Here is a 24,387-nt window from a genome sequence, read left to right as displayed (position 1 = left end):
ACTCTTTCTTAGATCATGAAAATAATAATAATAACCGTCTGGACCGTGTCTATATTCTACTTCTTTCTATCACGGAAGCATATACGCAGCCATTCGCCTTAGTGATTCTCATTCCACTCATGATTTTCATTCCAATTCGATCGCCTTTGCTTATGATGATGTTTCAAGAAAGGTTCATGAATCATGTTGCTCTTTCACAAATATCCGACTTCGTGAATTAATCTACGAACACTTTCTCTCGAAATATCCAATTATGCTGCATGTTTTATTTCACTATCAGTGTGTTTGTTGTATACGGAGCCAGTCTTCGTATTTTTCTGTCGTCATGTTAACTGGTCACCCGTGGTCTTCCAGGTCTTGATTTTGGTTTATAAAGCTCGCCACTTGCTACCGCTATATAGATGCCTCACCTAAATCGATTTAATTCAATAGAAATTTGAGGAACAGATTTACCTTGTTTCCTCGGTACTCATATCCTCAATACTTCTATGTTCGAAGGCTGAGTGGATTTTCACACGATGCTTGGCTCACGAACATATTCAACATTCTTGTAGCAATAATAAGAAACATCCTTTTGTTGCGTCAATCTACGTCATATACCGAAACCCACATAAATTTGATTCTGTGTCTATATTTTTAAAACACTTAAATTAATTTTTTTTTTATTTGAAAATTTATTTTTTATAAAACCTGTACGTCATATATTTTAGAATACATAATTTATAAATTATGAACAAAATAAATAAGTTATTTTCTAATTTTATTATATAATACACTGTGTGCCTAAACATTCGGGCTGCACTGTACCAAATCTTTAATTTTTATGAATTTTTAAACTCTTTACAGACATTCTGCATACGTATGCCGTGGGTTAACTGTTCGTCGTATAGAAATTCTAGCCAATTGAAGTTGGAAAATCAAAAAAAAAACTAGAAATCCTGTGAAAATTCCACAATAAGGGCACTCTGAAGTTGCTTGGAAAAATCTATGTCGCAAATATAAATGCAATAGAGGATTATATGAATAATTATTTTCAAATATATTTCTCATCTAATAATCGTAATCCCGTCTAGATAACACGGATTTTGAGCTCCACTATTTCTCAGCTAGTTATTTGAAATCGATACGATGCAGGCTCTCTAAGCAGGGGAGAAAAATATAAAGTCATTAAGTAGCGAAAGGAAAAAAAAAATTTGCTGAAGTTCTTCTTTAAGAGCTTTTTCCTCTTTCAGACTTTTATTGGAACAAATCCACTCGAGAAAAAAAGAAGAGGAAAAAGTTACACGTCAGGGCTCTTTACCTCGATCAAGAAGAAACGTGGCTTTTCGATACTATCGATTATAGAGGATTTAGTCTGCTCCTGTGCAGATGCACAAACAACCTTCTGAAGAGGAGAGGATCCGGGTTCAACACAAATGATATACTATGTAATAGAAAGTACACGAACTTTTGTGAGTTTGAGTTCTGATGCTCTTGAATGGAATACGCGTACGTCCCAAAAACTTATAGACTCTGGTTTTTTCTGTACAACTTTTGTATCACGTGGTATAATGAACTGCAATTTTGACATGAATGCGTCTTTTAAATTATCTGACGATAGTGGGTGCAGAACGAAATAGTTAAAACGCTCACACCTCAGGAAAGTAATCAGAATGTATCCATGTTTTCGATGTGTTCTGGTAGACCTCATAAAGGCAAATTCAATTATGCTACTCTGGTTGCAATATCTCTTCCGGTCTAGACACCAGACTCAAGGCTCCATTTCGTTACGGATTTTTTTTTTACGCTATGTATCCAAAGATTCACACCGCAGACAGAAGACAATGGTGTCGTCCGATAGATATTCTTAAGAAAAAATACAACGGAATCACTCCGGTTTCAATACCTCATTCTGTCTTGGCACCAGATCCACAGCCCATACTCGCAACAAAATCGTTTCACGGTAGATATGCTAGACATTACAAATACGAATCCGATGATACCCAATGTATGTTAAGGCGTACTCTGGACACCAGGCACGCGGCCCATTTCGTAATGAAATTACTTTATGTTATATCTCGAGGAGTCCGCAACTTAGATAGACAACACTGCCACCTATTTCAAAGGCAAATCCGATTATACTAATTTCATTATGTCAGCACCCACCACGTGCAGGTTGGCCCAATGAACGTTTTCATGTCAATACTTGCGGCCATGTCTATGGCAAAGCCTACCACAATTTTCTCCATAGAAAATGACGCATTTTTTCGATAATATAAACAACATTTTTCAGGAAAGAATAAAAAAAATATTTTTACTCGTAAATTTGGTGAAAGTGCGAGCAGCACATTTGTAGATCACTTTATCGAGCTGCATCATATTTACAGATCACTTACTTGATGTGCGAGATGTTTTTATTAAAATGAAATGTCCCCCCCCCCACACTTCTAAAGGTTGAGCACGCCCTTCCCGTAAAAAGTGATCTATATTTGATGATAAGCATAGGCAGTGCTCGCGACTCGAGAAAGGTTGAAGACTTCTCGTATAACTGGATCACAAGTGGACTTGGCAAAGTTAATTCTAATAAAAGTTAATTCTAACTGAATGAAAAATTATTCAACCTTTGTAATATCGATTTTGGTGTAATATCATATGTGTTTGAATAAATATGATACCTTCATACTTGGATTCAAGAGACCTCATTACGGTATATGAAATTTCGGAAATTGCGATACCACGGGATGCGATAAATATGGGATATCACAAAGTTTAGCCAAAAAATTCAATTCGTTGACTTGAATGCAATGCGCTGCTGAAATCGCTTAAGGGTAAGGGACTTCTACACTGTGAAAAGAAATGCATTTCACGGGGAAATAATATTCAAACGATTTGAGGAGGATATTCCACTGGAAAAAGTACATTAAACTGGGACATTAAGTATGGTAAAATGAGGGAAAATTGTCTCATAAGAAACGTTGCCAGAAGTAGGCACAATTTTAAACTAAAATTGCTGAAAAATTGCAAAAGAAAATATCGTTGAACCTGAAAAATATTCGACATGAATATTTATGTCATAATTATCATAATAATAATGTATATATTATGAAAAAGCTGTGTATCGCTTGATCTTATTGAATATTAAATATTCAATATTTTTTGTATAAAAAAATCGGAACCAAAATAATTAAAGGAATGTCCCGTAATATGGGGCACGAGTGTTCCGTCAAATGATTTCAGGCATTCTACTGGTCCTTCGGTTCAGAAATGTCAAGATACGTCAAAATCATATCCTAAAATGTTTTTTCCTGCAATTTAAAAATCCCAACTATAAGCTGTAATATTAATCGATGAATATTAATATTAATTCAACAAAAATTTGGATTAAAATACTTCTGAAAAGTATTATGATATTCCATCTATGTATACGTAAGCTAATATGGAATGTTTTGCAACATCGTTACCTATATGCAATTTTTACTGATGAAGAATTTGAGTAACCAGTAGGCAATAAATACTAGCGTTTACTTATAAGAGAAAATATTCAAAAGCGAGACACGTGAAATATATTTTTAACGGTTGATTCAACATTTAATATTGACAAAATAAAATGAGTCACTGATATTTGAATTTCTGATAGCCAGTCTTATATATTTATATGTATTTGTAAAGAGAATTGTATGCAATATTCATTTATGCCATTCCAACGATTCGTGTCTTTTTTTTAAGCATTTATAAAACCATGGAAGACACAGTAAAAGTTTCCTAACTTTATGATTAGGAGAACTAAATATAACATTTCCCATTTCCTTCCGATAAAATTATCCAAGATCTCTGTGATGGAGTAATATATGCAAATCATGGCTCCGGGGCAAATGGTATAACCATTTCCAACTGACGTAATTGCTTCTTCGGGAAGATGGAATGCCGTAACCCTGACATTACTCTGATCGCAATCCCCTTACCCTCCTTTCTAATCAAGCTCGGGATTCCCTATGAGTATTTCGCAGTAAGTTCCTCGTCCGTAGAGGAGAACTCCGAACAGATTTATTCGCTTGATATGCATATCGTGTATGGTTCGAAATATCTGAACTTCTGATGACTGCTTTAATGCCTTCAGTGTCGTTTAATTTTCCACAATTACGTTACGGGAAAATTATATGCTGATTTCTCCCCCCCCCCCATTTTTCTAATGAATCAGCCAAAATTTCCATAAAAACAACTTTTCTTTTTATTTGTAGATTAATATACATGGGTATATTCCTTGAAAATAGATTAAAATTTGGAATCTTAATGCAGACGTTCAACATTATTGATATTAATCAAGTATTCAAATTATGTAACTTTAATTGAAGTTATTTTGTAAAAGTCATATTAATTTAAATAACATTTACAATTACAACGGCTAAGAGCAGTCTATTTTTTTTACCGCTATAAGCTAAATTGTGTATGTTTTCTCTTTGCGGCGGGCGTTGTAGCTTTTGTTTTTATATATTCTCTATCATTCGTCAGCACGCACAACAGACATATTCACGAGTAACATACAAATTAGAAAATCAAATAAAATAATGCTATTTTTGTTGTACCATGTTTACTGTTGGAAGAGGAGGTTGAAGCACAATGTTGTGCGCTTCGTGTGCTTCAAACTCCATTCATTCATTCATTCATTCATTCATTCATTCATTCATTCATTCATTCATTCATTCATTCATTCAAACTCCATTCAAGTCAAATTGGTAACTTGGTTGGCACTTTCAATATCACTGAATCAGATAAATATTGATGAAAAAGAAAGACAAAGATGTATTTTTATTTTTATTTTGTGTACTATTTATAAATTAATTTATAGAATGAAATTGTTTTTTAGTAGTAAGCAATTTTTTCCTCAAGGAAAATTTCGGTAGCATATTATTATATGGCATCCATAGCGTGGACGAACAACTGATGATCTGAATAGAAAAGATACACATATAAAAACTTAGCACATTATCAAAATGGAGCAATGTGCGTTGTGATTGAAGCGCAATGTTTATCGATATTTTTTCGTGATAAAAAATCTTGCCAACAGTTGACTTTTACGATTTCCTATTTGAAATTGAAGACTTATTTTATGAACATCATGTGTGCTTAAGAAAAAATAAATTTCTTCAAAATTGATAAATTTACCTTGTGGGACAATGCTTTTCATTTTTTGTTGTAAAAAAATTAGTGTGATTTAATACATTTTACTGAAAAGTATCAGCGGTCAAAACTACTCCCGGTGGACTTTATACGTACAATACATTATTCTGCCCTTCTAGTGTTGAAACGCACGGAGACCTCTTAACATATAGCACACGTGTCTGCTTCTTCACCAGAACATTTCAATGCAACTCGACGTTCTGGGATGGAAGGTTAAACATTACCGAACTGTATTAATTTATAAAATACTGTTTAAAATTATGAAATAGAAATAATTATTTTTCCCATAATTTCCAAACAGCTTCAGCAGATACGGTCAGAGATAAAGTATGATTTTACAGTTCAAAGATCCCCATCCATAATTCAAAATCAACTACTATTTATGGATATGGATTGGGAATTCGTGAAACTATCTATAATTTTAAGCACACAAATACGCATATGAGAATTTTTAGCCATTTCACACGATTGTTTTTCATATGCCCTAATACACGCGTAATACAAACGTCCGCCTTTCAATTCAGAAAGGGTACTCTAAAGACTACGCACCTAACACTGAAATTGTCCCTCGTAGTCACGTTTTTATATTACAAGAAATATGAAAATGCATGTATAAAAGGGGACTTCAGATTCTATTTTTTATTTGATTTCAAACCAAACGCGTAGCAGAAAATGTGTTCAATAAATCTATACATACATTCACTTTGAAAGTTTCTGAAAGCCGGTAAAGTTCTTTTAGATGTAGGCAAGTGAGAAAAAATAAATAAATAAATAAAAACAAAGTTTCTTTAAAAAAAAAGAAAAGAGAGAAATTTATTTCAAAGAGAAAGGAAGAAAGTAAGAAATTCCATTTCTTGTAGGGATAGAAGTCTTTTAGTCCAGCCGTCACGTTCAATTTAAGGAAAAGTCTCTAGTACGGGACGTACATAGTTGTGTGTTGTGTGTGTGTGTTTACAGTCTCTCATGAAATATGGATAAAACTTGCCGACTCAGTGTCTAAAGAGAAAACAAAAAAGGTCCACGACAAATTTTGCATTGTATATTTTTCTCCTTTCTTTCACAAAAAAAAAAATACAATTTCTTCCGATTTTATGGGATTTTGATGGACGAGGTTGAAATAATTTTTACATAAAATCGGAATATATACGGGGTCGGAAATTTAAATATAAATTAAATTTATCGAATATATAATGTAAAAATATAGTCCCATGAAAAATTTTTGGAAAAAATAAATCAAGTTGATGTATGGTTTCATGCAGGGTAATCCTAAATTCTACGTAAATTCTGAATCACTTTTATTTGAAGGAAACATACGCCAATTTTTTTATTGTAATGCATGACACATCACATTTTCATACTTATATTAAACCAAGCGCATACTTTAATTTACAGGGTAATACTAATATGAAACCAGACGCATAAACCTTAATTGTAGAGGGTTGAGTAAAAATGACGGTCTCTCTCATTTGGAAAACGGGTAGAATACGAACGGCAAGCGATATAGAGCTTCACCCTTCACTGCATTGTGCTTGAGAAAACAGTAAATTTCCATGCACACCCAAAATTTCAAAGTTGGTTGCAAATTTTTCTACAAACAAACATGAAAATTCAAGCCTGTGTCACTTTGTCTTCAAAATGCAAAATATGGAAGCCAGATGTCAGCATCAATATAACACAAAAGGAGCCTGATCTTGACTATTTAAATACCATAGATAGAACGACGCATAAACACGCGCAGCACTTTTCTGCACGTACAGATGCGTTAGAAATCCAGCAAAGGAATGTATGCAAGTAGGAGTAAGAAAAACTACCGCTGCGCGGTCGTATGGGGTTCGTGCTGGACTCACATCATCGGGATCCACCTTTGAAACCAGTTGACAGTACAGTAGTGTTCGGTTGAAGTTGGTTTTCTACTGTGTTCGAACTTCGACGAGCGAATACGAGCCGGTCTCCCATTGGAAAAAAATCTCTCCGCAGAATGCAAAGAAACATCCAACATGCTAGCTTACATAACATGAAAATTCAAGCTTTACTTAAAAATATTGAAGACAGGTGGCTGCACCAGCGGGACATTTAAATCTGACTACATAAATACGTCAGGGGGTCATACATACACGCAGAACACATTTTCCGCTATGTACCGATTCGTGATAAATTCCACAATGAAATGAGCGCGAGGTGCATGCACGGTGGTAGTAGTAGTAGAAAAAACTAAATTGCGTTATTTTGAAAATATCCACTATTCCTAGCAGCACCATGATGTTACATCCCAGAAACCCTCACACACTTCTCATCCTGGATGGAATCAATTAAATTTAGAAAGAATTTCGACATCAATTTACAAAGTTCGTGTGCAGATGGCACTGCTGAATGAGGGGATACGAAAGTACTTTATTTTTAAAATTGATGAGGATGACGATGAGACATAGCAGGACGCTCTGAAACGTCCCCAGAAATGTTCCAGAATATATCTGGGCATTGATCTGCCCAGATATATTTAGGAAAAAGACTTCTCAATGGAAAATCTTTTCCCTACGCCATTTAGTTCGCAGCAGCCGAGAATCGGAAGAAAGCCAACTTACTTCCATTAAAAAAAGATACGATGTACTGAAGAGTGTTTTGTGATATCCAATTTGCCGCTTAAAGGGTTAATCAAATCTTACGCTTCACACGTCAACTGTAACTACACATCAGCCAATATGAGCATAATGTGCATAGTGGTTTGAATGAAATGTTCTTTTACTGAATGAAAAATTCGAAATTGATTTAAAATATGTTACTGAATTAAGATTTGAAAGAAAAAAGAACATTCGAGAGAGTACGTACTGGCCTCCAAGAATTCAAGTTATTTTGAATATACGTACATTTAATTACTTTATTTTGGTATTCTATTGATCCAATAGAGGGCGCTAAATTTGCTAATGAAATGAAAAATTATTGGGAATGGTGGTTGAGCGTTGTTATTAAATATAATTAGAATTTTATTTTTGATGTCTGATTTCTTCGAGAAGCTTTATTAATATTGATCCCTCATCAACTTCCAATATACAGATTATATTAACGTTGTAAAATGGCAATTTTGAATTTATAGCCGCATAATCGGATATTTTGTGTTCTGGAATCGTTGGTAACCGATAAGAGCAAGGACCGACTGTATATACTTATACCGCATTTAAGAACTTTTACCACACTGCAGCGTCATCTATTACGGAATTTTCTAATTAATTTAGAAATTGTCTTGTCTGAATACTATAATACTGAATTTACGTTGTTTTCCCAAGCACAATGCAGAAAACGGTACGTATCTATCGCTTCCCGTTCTTTCGTTTTTTTTAGTTCATGGGCCTATCACTTTTGGGAAACCCCGTTTGTATGTCTATAATGTATATCGACAATTATATTATTTTATGCTTACATTATCGTGGGATAAGATCGTAATTACAAAGAACAAACATCAACTAAACTGTCTTGAAATTTTAACTCGCGTAACGTGAATTCACCGAGGATTTACCAAAGAATGACTTCATTGAATATTCAATTTCCATTTCCGGCCGAAGAAAATAGAGATGGTTCAATTTATTTAAATGCTTGGCTGGTTATTGATTCATTCAATTGCTCAAATGAGGTGGGGGAACCATTTTTCTATCCCCGAAACTAAATACTGAATATTTCCTAAACCGTTTCCGCAAGATCTTCGCAAGCCTTGCGAATTGATTTGTTCTTCTCCCGCATCGAATACCTCCGGAGCAATTTAGTATTTGACTTATTCAGTAAGAATATTATTCGGAATGAACAGCCATTTTATATGACCCAAGAAAACGAAATGATCGGAATTATAATGTTTGGTTTCCGTCCGTGTGTATACAGCTTTCTTGAAATCTTGAATTGACGTTGGTTTCAGTAATTAAATTGATAGATTCAACATAATTACCATTCAACCGGCATTCGAATTTCCCTTTGAGTGAGAATAAAAGACTTGTGTTTGTGTGTTTAACGTGCATTCAGAGTCTGAATTCCTAAACCTCATCACCATTTCAATAGCTGAATATTTGTATTAGGTAAATGCTGCTGTCTTTGTGAATATAATCTGTAAGTATCAGTGTCCGTCAGATCACGCATCAAAAATTCAATTTCCCTTCTCTAAATTTCATTGAGGAGTGAAAACACTCCTCAGTAAATTCTCTTAAATTTTAGGGAGAGTTATTTTGTTAATCGAGTCTGTTAATTTCATCTCTCACTGACAAAAATTACCCCGCTTGAAGAAATACCCTTTATTATTTTCAAGATCTGGGATTACTTTTAATTATTATAACGGGTTTTTTGTAAAAAGAGGAGTATATTTTTATCAGTGAGAAATAATTATATTAGATTGAAAAAACCCTGAAATTTAAGAGGTACTTGAAAGTAAGAGGATATACCTAAAATTTAGATTATATCTTAAATTTTACTCTGTACTTTAGGACAGCGGTCCTCAACATTTTTTGACTCGTGGAGCCCTTTCAAGTAAAAAAAACTTCTATGGTGGAGCAACGTAGGCCAACTTTTTAATTGTTCATCAGTTTCTGATTCATTTTTACTATTTAAAAATATTTATAATTATTATTTTTTTAATTTTTTTTTTTTTTTTTTTTTTTTTTTTTTTTTTTTTTAGTTCCCTAGGGGCTCCGATTGAGAACCGCTGCTTTAGGAGTACCAAAAATTTCGGAGGTTTGATTGAGAAGTTGCTAAACGAAACTTGGGAGTAAAATTTAAATTTGATGCGTGAATGCCACCGCATCTGTATATTAGCATGCACTGAGTATATTTTAATGTTCATAAATTTGATATACGACCAATTCGCAGTCAGCTGAACTGTTGAAATACCAACATAAAGAACTTCACGAAGTGATAAAGTACTCCTAAACAAAGCATTTTTGGTCATACTGGCACGTGTAGTCGAATCACACTGGCAAAGACAGTAGAGTGTTTTCTTTATAGAGTGCGCACACAACAGTACTTCAAGTCATTATACCGCTTGATCATTGTTTGATGCAGCATAACTTTTACGGTCTTTACACCAATAGAAAACAAACAACAATTCAATCAATCCGAAGGTGCATATGCACCCTCGAATAGTTGATATAACATATGTCGCAGCAAATATGTCGGAACGATACGGTGTTTGGTTTCGGTGAAGTGCACTCATTAAAAACACGTTTTACCGCTATTGCGATTCGACCGCGCATTCTGTTATCAAAAATGCTAGTTTAGGTATCTTATATCCCTCATAAAGTTTTTTCCATGAATTTAGAATCATCCTGTAGTAAGCTCTCGACAATCCGGCCTCGTTAAAAAATACTAATACATGAATGAATCAAACAGTGTTACCTTTCCACATTTGTGTAATCATTTGTCAGTGAACAGTCAAATGAGTTCAAATATTTTTTGTGATAACTAAACCTATGTTTTTAAGTTAATGTATGTGTGCATATATGTATGCGTGTTTATTATTTTTTTTTAATGTGTATGTTTTATGTTCCTACTCAGTTAGACATTATAAAATTTGTTTCAAAATGTGTACAATATTTTTATTCTTGGACTTTTTCTGTAATAAACTTTTAAAACACGCAGTACAGTGCATAACAATGATTTTTAAAATATTGGCTCGAAGTTAGAGCTTAGCAAATATGAACAACAGCGGGTTTTTGCTAAAACGGCAGTTTTGAAATGTATGACTATGAAGTGAGTATATAAATCACTCTGGTTTATCCGACTTTTTTTTCTGTTATCCGGCCTGCCATTCTACTACACTACGCCAAATAGTTGAGAATTTACTATACGAGATTCGTTTTAGAATTTTTTGAAGTGATTTTTTTAAGAAAATCTCTGAAAATATCAATTTAAACTCTCGAACTCGACATTTACACAATATTTCACCTTTGTACTTCAAAACATCGCAATTTTGAGAACTAGAACTTCTTTTCGGTGAGATCAAGCATTTGTTAGTAAAATACCGGTAAAAAATACATAACCGGGACCAGAAACGAGTTCAGCACGGGGAGTGAATAGCATTGACACCTCAATATATTTCCAAGAAACGTTTCAAACTAAATGCAGTGAAACATCGATACAACGATACTCTGCTGACGAAGAAAAAAGTGTTGTTTTAAGGGGTTATCGTTATATCAAGAGGTAGAATTATCATCAGTCACCGCCGGATTTTTTCAGTTGTTTGTACCTCTTCTGAATTAGGATTGTTTGTACCACCATGAAATGCATAAGTAAGCAGGGCCGGAGCTGGAGGGAGCAGGGGGGACTGCCGCGGGTGGTAAAATTTAGGGGCGCCAGTTTTAGGTGAGAACAAGGCACACCGTTATAAAATTATCGAATTTTAAAGAGAGTTGGGAGGGAATAACAAAATCATTTGCACCCCGGGCCGCAAAAATCCTGTTACGGCCCTGTTTGTAACTATTAAGATCTAAATTATGCAAGTAATTCATTGGCAACAAAAAAATTCTAATTAGATGTAAAGTGGTTTACTGCATGGCAGTCTGGTGTACTCTAAACAAAAAATAGCTTCATGGAAACTGCATCAACTCTTTCGGATAGCAGATAGCGCAAAATACGCTGTTATTAAACATCTTCGAAAGAACAAACTGTGGTGAAGAATTTGAAAATATATTAAACGTGAGTTCGAGTAAAATTTACAAAATATCGTTGTAACAATTTCGAAATCTCGTGAAAAAAAAATATCGTTATAATAGAAATTTATCGTAGTAAACATTATCGTTTTATCGAGAAAGATTTAACATTAGACTATAGATACTAACATTAAACAATTCCAAACACGATTTGAAAAAAAACATCGTTGCAGGAGGATTTACCATTATATCAAGTTTCGTTATTGTGAGGTTCCATTGAATAACACTAAGTAGAGCACTTGGTATATTTCTATTATTTTTATTAGCTTAGCAAGTCTGATTATTATTGATATTCGTAAAGTGATTATACATCGGAGAACAGTGATTTCATTGTGTCCGTATAAAATATATATTTATCGAGCATCGCAATAGGATGAAACAGCTGTTAACGGTTTTTGAAGTCCAATACACGGTTTAGAAAATCTCATTAATCATTTCTGCCGTGTTTGGGCCGACAGCCATTTCGCCAAACTTGCCATGGTAAGAAAACTGACCGCGAAGAATAATATTATCCAGTAACTCTGAAAGGATACACACACTGTTAAAAAAACTGTCATTCACTACTATACCTTCATCTTCCTGAAGGAATTGATGAATGGAATTATTTAGATTTATAAATACATTTCAGAATAATTCAAGAGTGAGGAAATACTAACGAAAGTTTAACGGATATTCAACCCTCCATGGTCTTACGGAGAATGCATAGTAAAAAAAAAATATTATACCGATTGGTTTTCTCGATTTTTTTACTATTACAGGAAGTATTTCTTTTTTAGTGTCATTTCAATACAAAATACAGCTATGTTAGTACAACAGTTGTTTTTTTTTCACTAGGAAGAATTGAGTCCCTGTTGGTGTTATTGTTTGATAGAAGCTAAACTATTTACAGAAATTTATAAAATAGAACAAAATTGAGGGGATTGGAAATGAAATTCGAAGTAAAAACTTTGCTATAGAGTATTCATTCCTAATTCATAATTTACTCATTCATGCTATAGAATATTTTATCTGTTTATGAATAACATTAAAATGCAGGCAGACTGAATATTTTAGGATCAATTAATCATTTCTTGTTAATAAAAAAAATCCACTCTAAATAACTAAATTGCTGTGTTGATATATTATTTCAGTTTAAAATAGCCTAACAGCACCTACATTTACATCCGTATTTTCTAAAATCAGAATTTCCTAATACGATTTCATGAGGGGTGAACCCATAGAGGGTCCAATAATTCATTTCCATTACTGCTTGTTCTTTGTAATCACTGGAAGAATCTCTAGCTGCATTTCCGACTGATTACAAATTACCATAATTTTCAAAATCAAACCCCTCCTTATGAATATAAATTTCATTTTAAAAACCAAATTTCGACACTAATTGCGCGTGTAAGGTAATTATATTTAATAAGCAATCGAATACTCACCACTGAGCAGACTGAAGATCATTAATGCGCTTGTAATTTCCATCACGAAGACCGCCTTGGAGATGATTACACAAATTGAATCGTCTCTTTTCATTTGTTACGATCGATGTTCGCTAAAGAACTTCACCGGAATAAAATTGTCCATAAAATCGCGACGCAGCCAATACTGTTTCAGCCTTTCTCCCCGGATGTCGTGGATGATCAGATGACATTTCGAATTACACCGTCGGAGCGATAAAACATAAAACGTTGTACACTACACAAACGGATAGTTAAATACCATTCAATAATTTATATGACATCATCATCGCTCTGAACGTTTTGAGCACCTGGCGAAGTTGCATTGGCATGTCACTGATGTAATTCAGTCACGCATGACGGCAGTTACCTCTGATGAATGGATATCCATGTCGAATAATTGACGGGAATGATATTCTATCAACTGACCGTTCGGATTTCCAAAATTTCCTTACAACGTAATGCACCAGCGTATGATTACACTGTACGTTGATATACCAGCTGGTCGTTTTTAGTTTCTTCAAACGTTCAGGGACAACATAACACCTCAACGATTCATTCAGTTGCAAAACTTTCCCAGGGTATAATGCACCGGCGTATGATGAAGGAGAAGAAAATTGCACTAAACCATAATATGTACCAGCTGGTGGTTTTCAGTTTCTTAAGACGTACACCGACGCTATAACTGGGTTACGAACACACACTTTCACAAGAAAAACAGTTTTTCTTCTGGAAGAACTTGAAAATTAAATAAATTCATCAACACCTCATCCTTTAAGTCCAAGTGCTTTGAATCGCGTCTAAGCTCCAATATCATACAAGGCAACACAAATTTCAACATCGTTTAATACGTAATATTTTATATCTATTTCAGCTCCTTTAGACTGAAATGAAATATATACATAAAATGTGATCCGAAATTTCACCAGAGGGTCGAAAAGTCCGATTCATCCCGAAATAGAAATCGGAAAATTTTCTTCATCTCTCGACTTCGTTAGAAAAGGAGCGAGAGCGTGTGCGTGAGAGAGAAGAGAGAGTCCGTTCGTTCTAAGGGGGCAAAAGTGAGTTGTGAGTGAAAGTTGTTTCCCGAACTTTGGAGGATTTTTCCCAATAAAACGGGCATTTGAGTTGGTTTGGCGCCGTCGGGTTCGGAGACGTTGCGCCGACTGAAGCTTGTTCCGCGAGAGCCAAAAACGTTCGACGTTGTGATAGCCGCTCCTTTTTCGCAGAATCGATCAACCGAAGGGGGTGGAATCCTCCGAACCATCCGAACGGATCTGTGTGAGCTTGCGCGATGATGGTCGTGGTGGTGAATCTTTTCCTCAACACCCCCCCCCCCCTCCCAAGAAAAGATACACGGTGAACAGGATAACAAAAAAAAAACACACATAAGTTCGACTTCGTACTTGAAATATAGAAATAACATTGATACGAAAAAAAAAAAAACATTTACCAACATCGGATTCCTAATACACGGATATTAAAAAATTGATCATCATTACTAATGATATTTAAGCTCATTATTTTCCCGATCGAATTACGAAATTTATCAATTTCACGTTTATTATTGTTAATTGTCATTATGTAGTTATAGGTTTTAAGAGGGTTGGCACGGAAATTTGAAGAAAACAGTTTCTAATTTTTCAATTTTCAAACACTATGGAATTTCCTGAGTCTATGCATAAGTTTTTGTTCTACATGTATTGTAGAAATATTTTGAAATATTTTAATAAAATCTGCTGGCAGGCGTGTGTTAAACTAAGTGTTTTTTTAGAGATAAGGGACATTTTTTCACACACCACTCTTTCAAATGCCTTAAACTTTGTGTGTTTCAACACTATGGTGTTACATATATCAACACGAAGATTTTTTATTGAAGTTATTTAATAAGTTTAATAAGTTTTTGTCACAAAATATGGGTGAATTTTGAAAAAGTTGCTTGTTGTTGAAGTTAAAATTCGAGAAAAAGATAACAAACAATTAAAACCCTAAATACTCTTGTTTAATTGTGTAAAAATATTCATAGTATTTGGGGGGAAAAATTGGGTGCCTAAAGTGGATGGAAAAATTTTAAAAATGTTCCTTAAAGAAAAATTTTCCCCCATAGGAAAGCATGGGAAGCCGAAGATCATGCGTCAACCCTCTTAATTCAACTTTGCTCTGAATATCACTGGATGTTTCTATAAATAATGAAATGTAAATGTATATGCATCAGATACATCAGAAAGAGAGAAAAAAAGACTATTTACTGAAAGAGAGATGTAAAATTTTTCAGTTGCTGTAACTGAATTATAACTTATTATAATAATAATAATTTACAGATTGATAGCCACTCATTGATTTTGACTTGAACCCAATAGAGAATTTGGTTCTCCAATATCCAATTCAATATCCGGTACAAATTTCCACATGTTAAAAATTCACGTCGCTAGTTGAAGTGTGGATTTTAGTTTTACTTAATGAACAACAAATCTCGTCGAAATACAGTAAAACCCCTTTATTACGGAACGGCATGACAAAAAATTTTTTTCGTAAAAAAGTGCGAGATATTTGAACTGTACAGTTTTGTTTCCAAGCGAAATTATTACTTTAACGTAACAGACAGCTGATCGCATCTGAAAAATGGTCATTGAGAGGTGTTTTCCCTGTATCTCGACCGTGGATGATTTATCTAACCTTCACAAGCGCAATGATAGAAGCCTGAAATCAGTATTTGGATAAAATCTTGATTTTTGCCGTTGCATTCACAAGTGTTTGTTAATTATTATAATTATAATTATTATCAAAATTATCATTAATCAAGACATAGCGTTAATTATTAGTGTTATGTCTGGGAAAAAATCATTAAAACAGTCGTTTTTAGGGGCAATACGGAATAGGAGTCTCACAATTAAGAAGATTAATTGAAATTGATCAAAATAAGATCTAATGAGTCTTAATGAGTCTATGACAATGGAAAATGAAAAATAAAATCCATCGTTTGTCTTTGTAGTTGACGATGCTTCAGTGGTGTCATAGTATAATTACAAGAGTCATAGATGAAATCTTCCTTCTCTGTCCTAAAGCAATCGAGATGGACCATAGACTAAAGATATACCTCTAATAACTCTATGAGATAGACCCACGGACGACAGGACGTGCAATTACTCCTCAACCTTTCCTCTTCAGTCTTCAACTTTTCATTTTGAAGATATGTTTTAGCCCGAATCAAATGATACTTAAAACATCCTATATTTATAGTAAGAAAGATGTCCTCTCCACATGCTAATACAAGACATTCAGAAACTAGCTACATGATGAAGAAATATATTTTAGAATATTTTTACATATTTTAAAAAGAAATAAAATATCAGCGAGTATCTCTACGTATAGCCAATTTCCGTATATCTTGTACTTTCCATATATATTTCCCGGCACATAGTTTTTGAAGAAACAGCGTCTCATCTAACCGGAAAGGATCAGTAGCTAAAAAATGAGGAGAGCGGAATAAAATGCAACACTTTTGATGTACATATTTTGCTTAGTTTCAAATTACCAGTACATTTATGGAAGTAGAAAAACAATTTTTCTCGTATTGCAGCCGTGATGATGGTGACAACCGAGTGATACTGAATCCTTAGCATCAAGGAGGCATTTTGAAGTGATTTATCACTGCTCTTCTTGCAGGCCATTCCTGAAAGCTGATAAAACCCGGTATACCATATTATTAGACTATTTCATATAATACACGTATTTCGTACACAACTCATGTTTTACTTTTATAGGAACTTTAGTTATTTTTTAAACCATTCATATTTAGACCATATTATTAAAGTAGTGTCACGATCTCCGAAGCTTCACAAAAAATGTGTGATTAAATTAATTGCAAATCAAATGAAAAAAAAAATCCGTGTCGATAGGTTGACTGGTTCTTTTTAAATAAAAGAAGGTATTGAATGACAGTGTGAAAGAATCCAAGAAACAAATTTTGCGCGTTTTTTTCCCACTTCGACTTTTTGCTACTCATACGTAAGATTTAAAAAACACTGCACTAAAATTGCTTAAATTTTGTAGGAATATTCATTCGACTGTGTTAGTAAAATGAACTTTCATCGGAGGTATTTGACCTTTTGTAGAAATTGTAGGAACTTTTAAAGTGGAAAAAGTTCAAAAATTTGAATTCAACACATTTTTAAAGGAAATACATTTCATCAATCATTCGTTAAATTGGAGATTTATCTTACTAAAAATCGTAGTATAAATATTCCAAAAAAGATTTGAGCAACTTTGGTGCCGCAGTTCTGTTTTTAATCTTACGAAAGAGTTCAAAACCTAGAATCTGAAACAAATTGCGGTTTTTTCTTGTATACATTTACACTATAATTAATATCTTCTTCGCTTGGTTTTGAAAGAACCAATTAACTATTGGCCACCCAGTTTCACTTTTTTTTTTCATTTATCTGCAATTAAGTGAAATATATGTTTAAGTCATCATTGAAAAATCTGCTTTTTGAAACTTCAGACTTTTTAAGAATTTTATTTCTTTATCGAAACAAATTCGTTTGATTTTTTACTTATTTCTTAGAAAATAATTCTATTTAATACACATTATACTAGTTAATAAATCGAAAAGCATACATAAGTACATTGCTGAGTCAAAGAATGATATTTCCCGTGCCATACCTTATAATGGTGAAAACTACGAACAATTAATAATAAATATTGTTCCCGCACCGGAGACATATTGCTCCAACTCATTGGACTCATCCAGAAGATGAGATTAGATATTGGAATAGCGAGGTATGTATGTATGTATATATATATTGTAGGGGGGAGAAAGGGCGCCCTGAGATATCGATCGTGCTGACATTGCTAAGACTTTCTGGTTTCTGTCATGAAGAAAACCCCAGAAAGTTTCCACATTCTCTCCTTGAGGTTTCTCCGGACCCCGAGCATCAATCAAGTTGATCTCTTCTTGCCGATGACGGTTTCCTTCTTGGAGGAAGTAGAAAGAGGAAGGTGTGTGTGTAAAGATCGCATCATGTGATAGATCGAGCCGCAGCATCACTCAGGTCAGATTCGTTCATCCAGAGAAACTTGCCAAGTCATCCAAGTGGGAAAAGGGTGGATATAAAATTCGGAAATCGGTCCTTGGCATTGTGTGTTGAGATTTTATATTTATTTATTTATATGCTGCGACCTTTAGAGTCACGTTCGTGTCGAGGACCGACGCCGTGGACATACTTCACGTTCTGAGATGTTCATGTTTGTTTTTTTTTTCTCGTTTAGTAACTGATGCGCGAAAAATAACATACTAAATTTTTAAACCAACAAATTGAAGTATTCGTTGAACGGAAAGAATATGCAGTCAGCCCTCGGCATACGAACTTATTTCGTTCCTGAATTCTGTTCGTAGAAACGTAATTGTTCACAAACCGAAATAATTTTTCCTATAGGAATACACATGAGCACCGTTCCTGGGACGACTCCTACTCCTAACCAGATCATAGCCCACCGTTTTGTCTCAATGAAGATATTTTTGCAGTTGGTCGAAGGAGACCCAGGCCATGCCGGAAGCTGTGTATGTATGTATTGTGACCCTAACGTGGTCTGTTTCTGTGTAATGCTTGTTATGTGTAGTGCTGTCATCCGCCGTCAATTTTTGTAATTATGAGTGAAGTGTGTAATGATTGAATAATTGTATCACTGTTCCTCACTGTGATATTCGCATCTCGAACCTGGGAACCACAGGAAAACCTTGTGATGCGAGTCCTTCACTATGACCACTCGATCACCACAGCGGGCATTCCTGGGACTCCGAAAACTCTAAGTGTGAACTTTTACAACATCTCCTGCGTATGACCAACATGGTTACCAATCAGAAAACGCTAAAAAATTAACATCACTCGAAAGAAGAAACGAAGGGCAAACGGAATATATGAAAACGGTTCAAGGGCAAAGTCCGATTTCAGGAATATGTATAATATAAAATCACATTGTGTCAAAGTCCTCAAAATCTTCCCTTGCGACACTCTCCCCACAAAATATATTCCAATCCAAATTGATGATGTGTAAGACGCTTGCTGCCAAGCTTTGAAAATAATAAGTATGCAATTGTAGAATGATAAAACAATTTTTACAGAAGTTACTAACTGTTAGTTAAACGTCAGATATTGTTGCTAAACATCTTTGAAAAAATGTTCTTCCTAAATTTTGAAATTTCCTGCTGATCCATGGGCTATATGAGAGGAGCCGAATGAATGAATAAACGCCAGAACTTTGCCACTGGACTTATCCCGCGTTGTCGAGATATCTTCCAGCAAAACTTCATGGCATAGTCCAGAGAACATATTTTCCCGGGACAATTGGGTACTGTCGCGATTAATAAATTTTGAGATGATTACAGACGAGATGGGGTTGGGAGTTGGAGGAATGTTCCGGGGTTTCGTTAAGGTGGATGAAGGTACACATATTAGGATGAAGGTACATTTTAGTAGTAATTAGAGGGGAGCCCATGTCATCTTATCTGATATCTTACACCTGTCATATTATATGCATAGGATACAACAAACAAACAACACGAAAATCTTATTATATAATATAAAATATGCATCGGAGCGAGCCATCTCGCTTAACACCTTGTTGTTGAGCAAATCGGTACATGAGAGGAGTTGTATTTGGCGGCAGAAATTTTACCCTGTTAAAATATAATTATTCAACCAAATTCTATCGGAAAGAAATTGTAATCTCAGACTTATGAAACATGCTTCTTCCGGAATTCGGTCCGGAATTCGGACCACTTTGCGGGTTCGTTAACCGAATAGTTTTTGTTCTTCATAAACCGAATTGTTCTTCGAATATGCAGAAGAAAAACAAAAATTTAGTTTTACGTTAGTTATCGTTAGTTTGACTTATTGGAAACTTCGATTTTAAAAAGGGGGGGGGAGAAAGTTTTACTGAAATAACAGTGATATTTTTAGAAATATCGCATTAATGAAAATTTAGTTTTTGCGAATCCGTAAATGATTTTTTCTATTTAAGGTAATTATCTTCTATCCATTCTCAAGCACATTGTCCTTGTATTGGGTTTCCCGGTTCACAGGCAATTTTTCCCACTTATTATTTTTCCTTTTTTTTCCAGTCTTCAAATTATATTTGTCACATTTATTTAGTTCTGTTCGGTCTTTAATTTAGGCATTCCATTCATTCATTTTTGTCTCGTCCACAAATTAATTCACTTACTTTGTCCATGAAATTGTCCAACCATTTTCACTGGTCCGCTCGGGTTAGGAGATTCATAATACGTTGTCTTGAAACCTGTATCTGGATTCGCCTAAGTCACTTATGGCCAAGATGATATACAGTGAAACCTCGCTACAACGATACTGGATACAATGATAAATGCCTCTACAACGATAGTGGTTTCGAATCTTGTTTGGAATTGCCTACTGTATTATGTTAAACTCCTCTCGATACAATATCCTTCACTACGACAACCCTTCCCATAACGGTATTTCTTGAAGCGTTTGTGAAACTGTTACACCGATAACTTTTATATCTCAATTTTTGAATTCTTCACCATATTTTGTTCCTTCAAGGTTATCTAATAGCATCGGTATTTTGCACTATCTACCCCTGCAAAAGTGTTAATGAAGTTGCTGTGAAGCTACTTTTCACGTAGTACAAGAAAGTCCTGCGAGAGAAGCTACTTTACCGGACAAAACAACCAATTGAATTTTATTCATCAACTGACCAATTAGAATTTTGCAGCCGAATAAATGCTTATAAATGCATTTTATAGTGGTGATAAGAACGCTAATTCACAAGAGATGCCCACGCCCACATAAATTTTTCAGCACCTGATGATAATGCTACCTCTCGATATAACAAAATAATCCCTCTACAACGGTATTTTTTCTTGGTCCGGTGAGTATCGTTGTATCGAGGTTTCATTGTATGTCCAATATTCGCATAAGGTTCATAATCACATCGAGAAGGCCTTGAAACTTTTGACGCTCCGCTACTTATATCCAGAAATCTGAGTAATCTTGTTATTTTAATGACATTTAGCGAATATAAACAACATGCGATGATTTACCAACGATAAATTTTTCATCTCGTATTTTCTTCCTTTTATAGATAAAAATGATATATAAATACATTTAAAGTTTTCCATCTCATCACTTGATTCAACGAGAAATGCCAATACTCCGTAAAATGCATGATCCATATTCACTTATTGCTCAGTTTCATAGTCCTCCCCTTATTTTCCCCTCGCGCAAAATATATTCTGAAGAATGTATTCATAAGACTTTGGAAATGAAGTATTTCCTTCAAGTTATGCATAAATCAAAATTATATCCTATGCAAGTGAGGCAGGATAAATATTTCCTGTGTGTGTGTGTGTGTGTGTGTGTGTGTGTGTGTGTGTGTGTGTGTGTGTGTGTGTGTGTGTGTGTGTGTGTGTGTGTGTGTGTGTGTGTGTGTGTGTGTGTGTGTGTGTGTGTGTGTGTGTGTAGTGAAATAAACCTAAAAGTAATTCGGTCCTTGATACAGTATAGTCGACTATGATAAGTTAAACTGCACTCAGAAGTAGGAGAGGAAAAATGGAAACGGAGTTTTTTTTAATAACTGCACGTTTGCACAACCTTTCGGGTGACCGCTCCGCAGAAAGTAATCAGCAATAGTAGAATGATAGGGATTATAGAGGGTTGGGGTAACATGACATGATAGAAAAAAATCTATTAATGAGATGGGTTGATGCTTATTCTTATGATGTACTGGAACTTATCTGATTTCAAATTCATGGCGTCATATACATGTCCGTTCATCCTTATAGCCAGGAGATGATATTTGTATAAGGTGCATAATCATATCGAGAAGGGTCTTGAAACTCACGACGCTTCGATACTTATGATCAGAAATCTGAATAACAATGTTCTTATAACGAACGACACAGCGAATATAAAACAACATTCGATCATATTCCAACGGCACATTTTTCATTTCAGATTTCCCATGTTTGATAGATAAAAGTGATCAACACACACATTTAAAATTTACCATTCCATCATCCCATCCAATGAAAACATGTTAATATTCCGTAAAATACATGATCCACATTCAGGTTCGCGTTCCTCCAATTTCCCCTTATTGTCTTCGCACAAAAATTGTCCTAAAGAATGAGTTCATAAGACTTTGGGAATGAAGTACAGGGTGTTTCAAAAAGAATCATCCGATATTAAAAAAATTATTGTTATTCAGCTTTTAATCCGTTTTGATCGATTAATGTATTGGTAGAAAGAGGGAAATCTCAGGTTTCACGCAGCTGCTGGCAGGTAGCGCTAATGCTCTTCCTTCGGCCGCCACTTCAGTGTTTGTCAAGATGGCAACTGCACAACGAAAATCGTTTTGTGTTCTAAGCTTCGTGAAGTGGGAGTCCGAAATGTGAGTCCGTAACAACCGTTCATCGTACTTTTCGTCGGCCGTACCCTGTTGAACTTCCCACCAATCAGAGCATTAAGCGATGGTATAAAAAATTCCGAGACAAGGGTTCTGTTCTGTGTGTGTAAAAAGAAACTACCATGTCAGACGAAAATGTAGAGCACATCCGACAGTTTCGTACGTAGTCCACAGAAATGCACTTGCAGTGGATGCAAACGTGATCACAAAAGTTTGGGACGAATTTGACTACCGTATAGACATGCGTATGCCGTGCATCCCAATGTGGACAATAATTGTCTACAATGGGATGAACGGCATATGCACCACCTTTAATCTGATTTGCAAGAAAACTTTATGATTAGCCATATATATATATATATATACACACATACATACATACATACATACACATATACAGTACTGTATATTCACTATTTTTCGTAATATACATATTTCAAATCAGGTAATTCATTTTGAAACATCCTGTATTTCGCTTAAGTTATGCATAAATCAAAATTATCTCCAATGGGAATGAGGCAGGAGAAATATTTCCCGTTTCTTCCTAATCTTGTCTCTTCTCATCCATTGAAATAAACAAAAATAACTTGGTTCCTGATACCGTATATTCGAAGTATAATAAGGTAAACTCTACTCAAAAGTACGAGAGGAAAAATGAAAACCGAGTATTTTATTTATTTTTTTGTAAATTCACGTTTCTTTCCAAAATACATTTGCACAAACTTTCGTGTGATCGCTGATATAGTGTGAATGTGTTGCTGCTGGTGGGTTGGTAGCACGAAAGATGCAAATGAAAAAAAAATTCTATTAGAGATGGGTTGATACATATTCTCGTGATGTACTGGAACTTATCTGAGTTTACGTACATGGCATCATATACATATCCAGATGTTTACAAACATATACACATCCTTATGGCATGGATGATATTCATACTAGGTGCATTATACCAACCAGAAGGCCTTGAAACTCGCTACGATTCTATATTTAAACCCAGAAATCTGATTAACCATGCTATTATAATGACAACGAACGTAAAACAACATTCGAACATTTTTAATGTCGGATTTTCCATGTTTGATAGATAAAAATGATAAATACACTCAATACTTCCATCTTATCATTGGATCCAACGACAACTGCCAATACTCCGAAAAATACACTTCCCTCATTCACTTATTACTCAGTGTTACTTTCCTCCACTTTACCCCTATTTTCTTCGCACACGAAAATTGTCCTAAAGAATGAGTCCATAAGACTTTCGGAATGAAATATCTTACTCACGCTATGCATAAATCAAAATAATCTCGTATGCGAGTGAGGCAGGAGAAATATTTCCTGTTTCTGCTCCCGCTCCCGTCTTTCCTCCTCTAGTGAAATAAACCTAAAAATAACTCAGTTCCTGATACAGTATAGTCGACTACGATAAGGTAAACTATACTCAAAAGTAGAGAGAAAAATGGAAACAGAGAATATTTTTTTTTTTGTAAATGCACGTTTCTCTCTAAAACACATTTGCACAACCTTTCGGGTGATCGCTCTGCAGAAAGCAATCAGCAATGGTAGAGTGAGAGAGAGAGAGTATGTTTTGCTGGTGGGCCGGTAACACGAGAGATAGAAAAAAAAATTCTATTAGAGACGTGTTGATGCGTATTCTTATTTGCCAA

At 34.7% G+C, this 24,387-nt stretch overlaps 1 protein-coding gene across 1 annotated transcript in view; it reads right to left on the bottom strand.

Moving 5' to 3' along the window:
* The window catches only part of LOC149085658 (nephrin-like), a 198,015-nt gene extending 184,573 nt beyond the window's left edge, over positions 1-13,442 (bottom strand). Inside the window, exon 1 of the mRNA XM_089232459.1 lies at positions 13,262-13,442. Within this exon, the coding sequence (XP_089088585.1) occupies positions 13,262-13,355 (94 nt within the window). The 5' untranslated portion in view covers positions 13,356-13,442. The remainder of the gene's footprint in view (positions 1-13,261) is intronic.
* Positions 13,443-24,387: the final 10,945 nt, after the last annotated feature.

This window comes from Pholcus phalangioides, unplaced genomic scaffold, assembly GCF_987345545.1.
Source record: "Pholcus phalangioides strain wild (caught in Gottingen) unplaced genomic scaffold, Ppha-v1.0 ptg000006l_1, whole genome shotgun sequence".
NCBI classification, from domain to species: domain Eukaryota; kingdom Metazoa; phylum Arthropoda; class Arachnida; order Araneae; family Pholcidae; genus Pholcus; species Pholcus phalangioides.
Note: the sequence above shows the minus strand (reverse complement) of the source record. Positions and strands in the feature narration are given on the sequence as shown.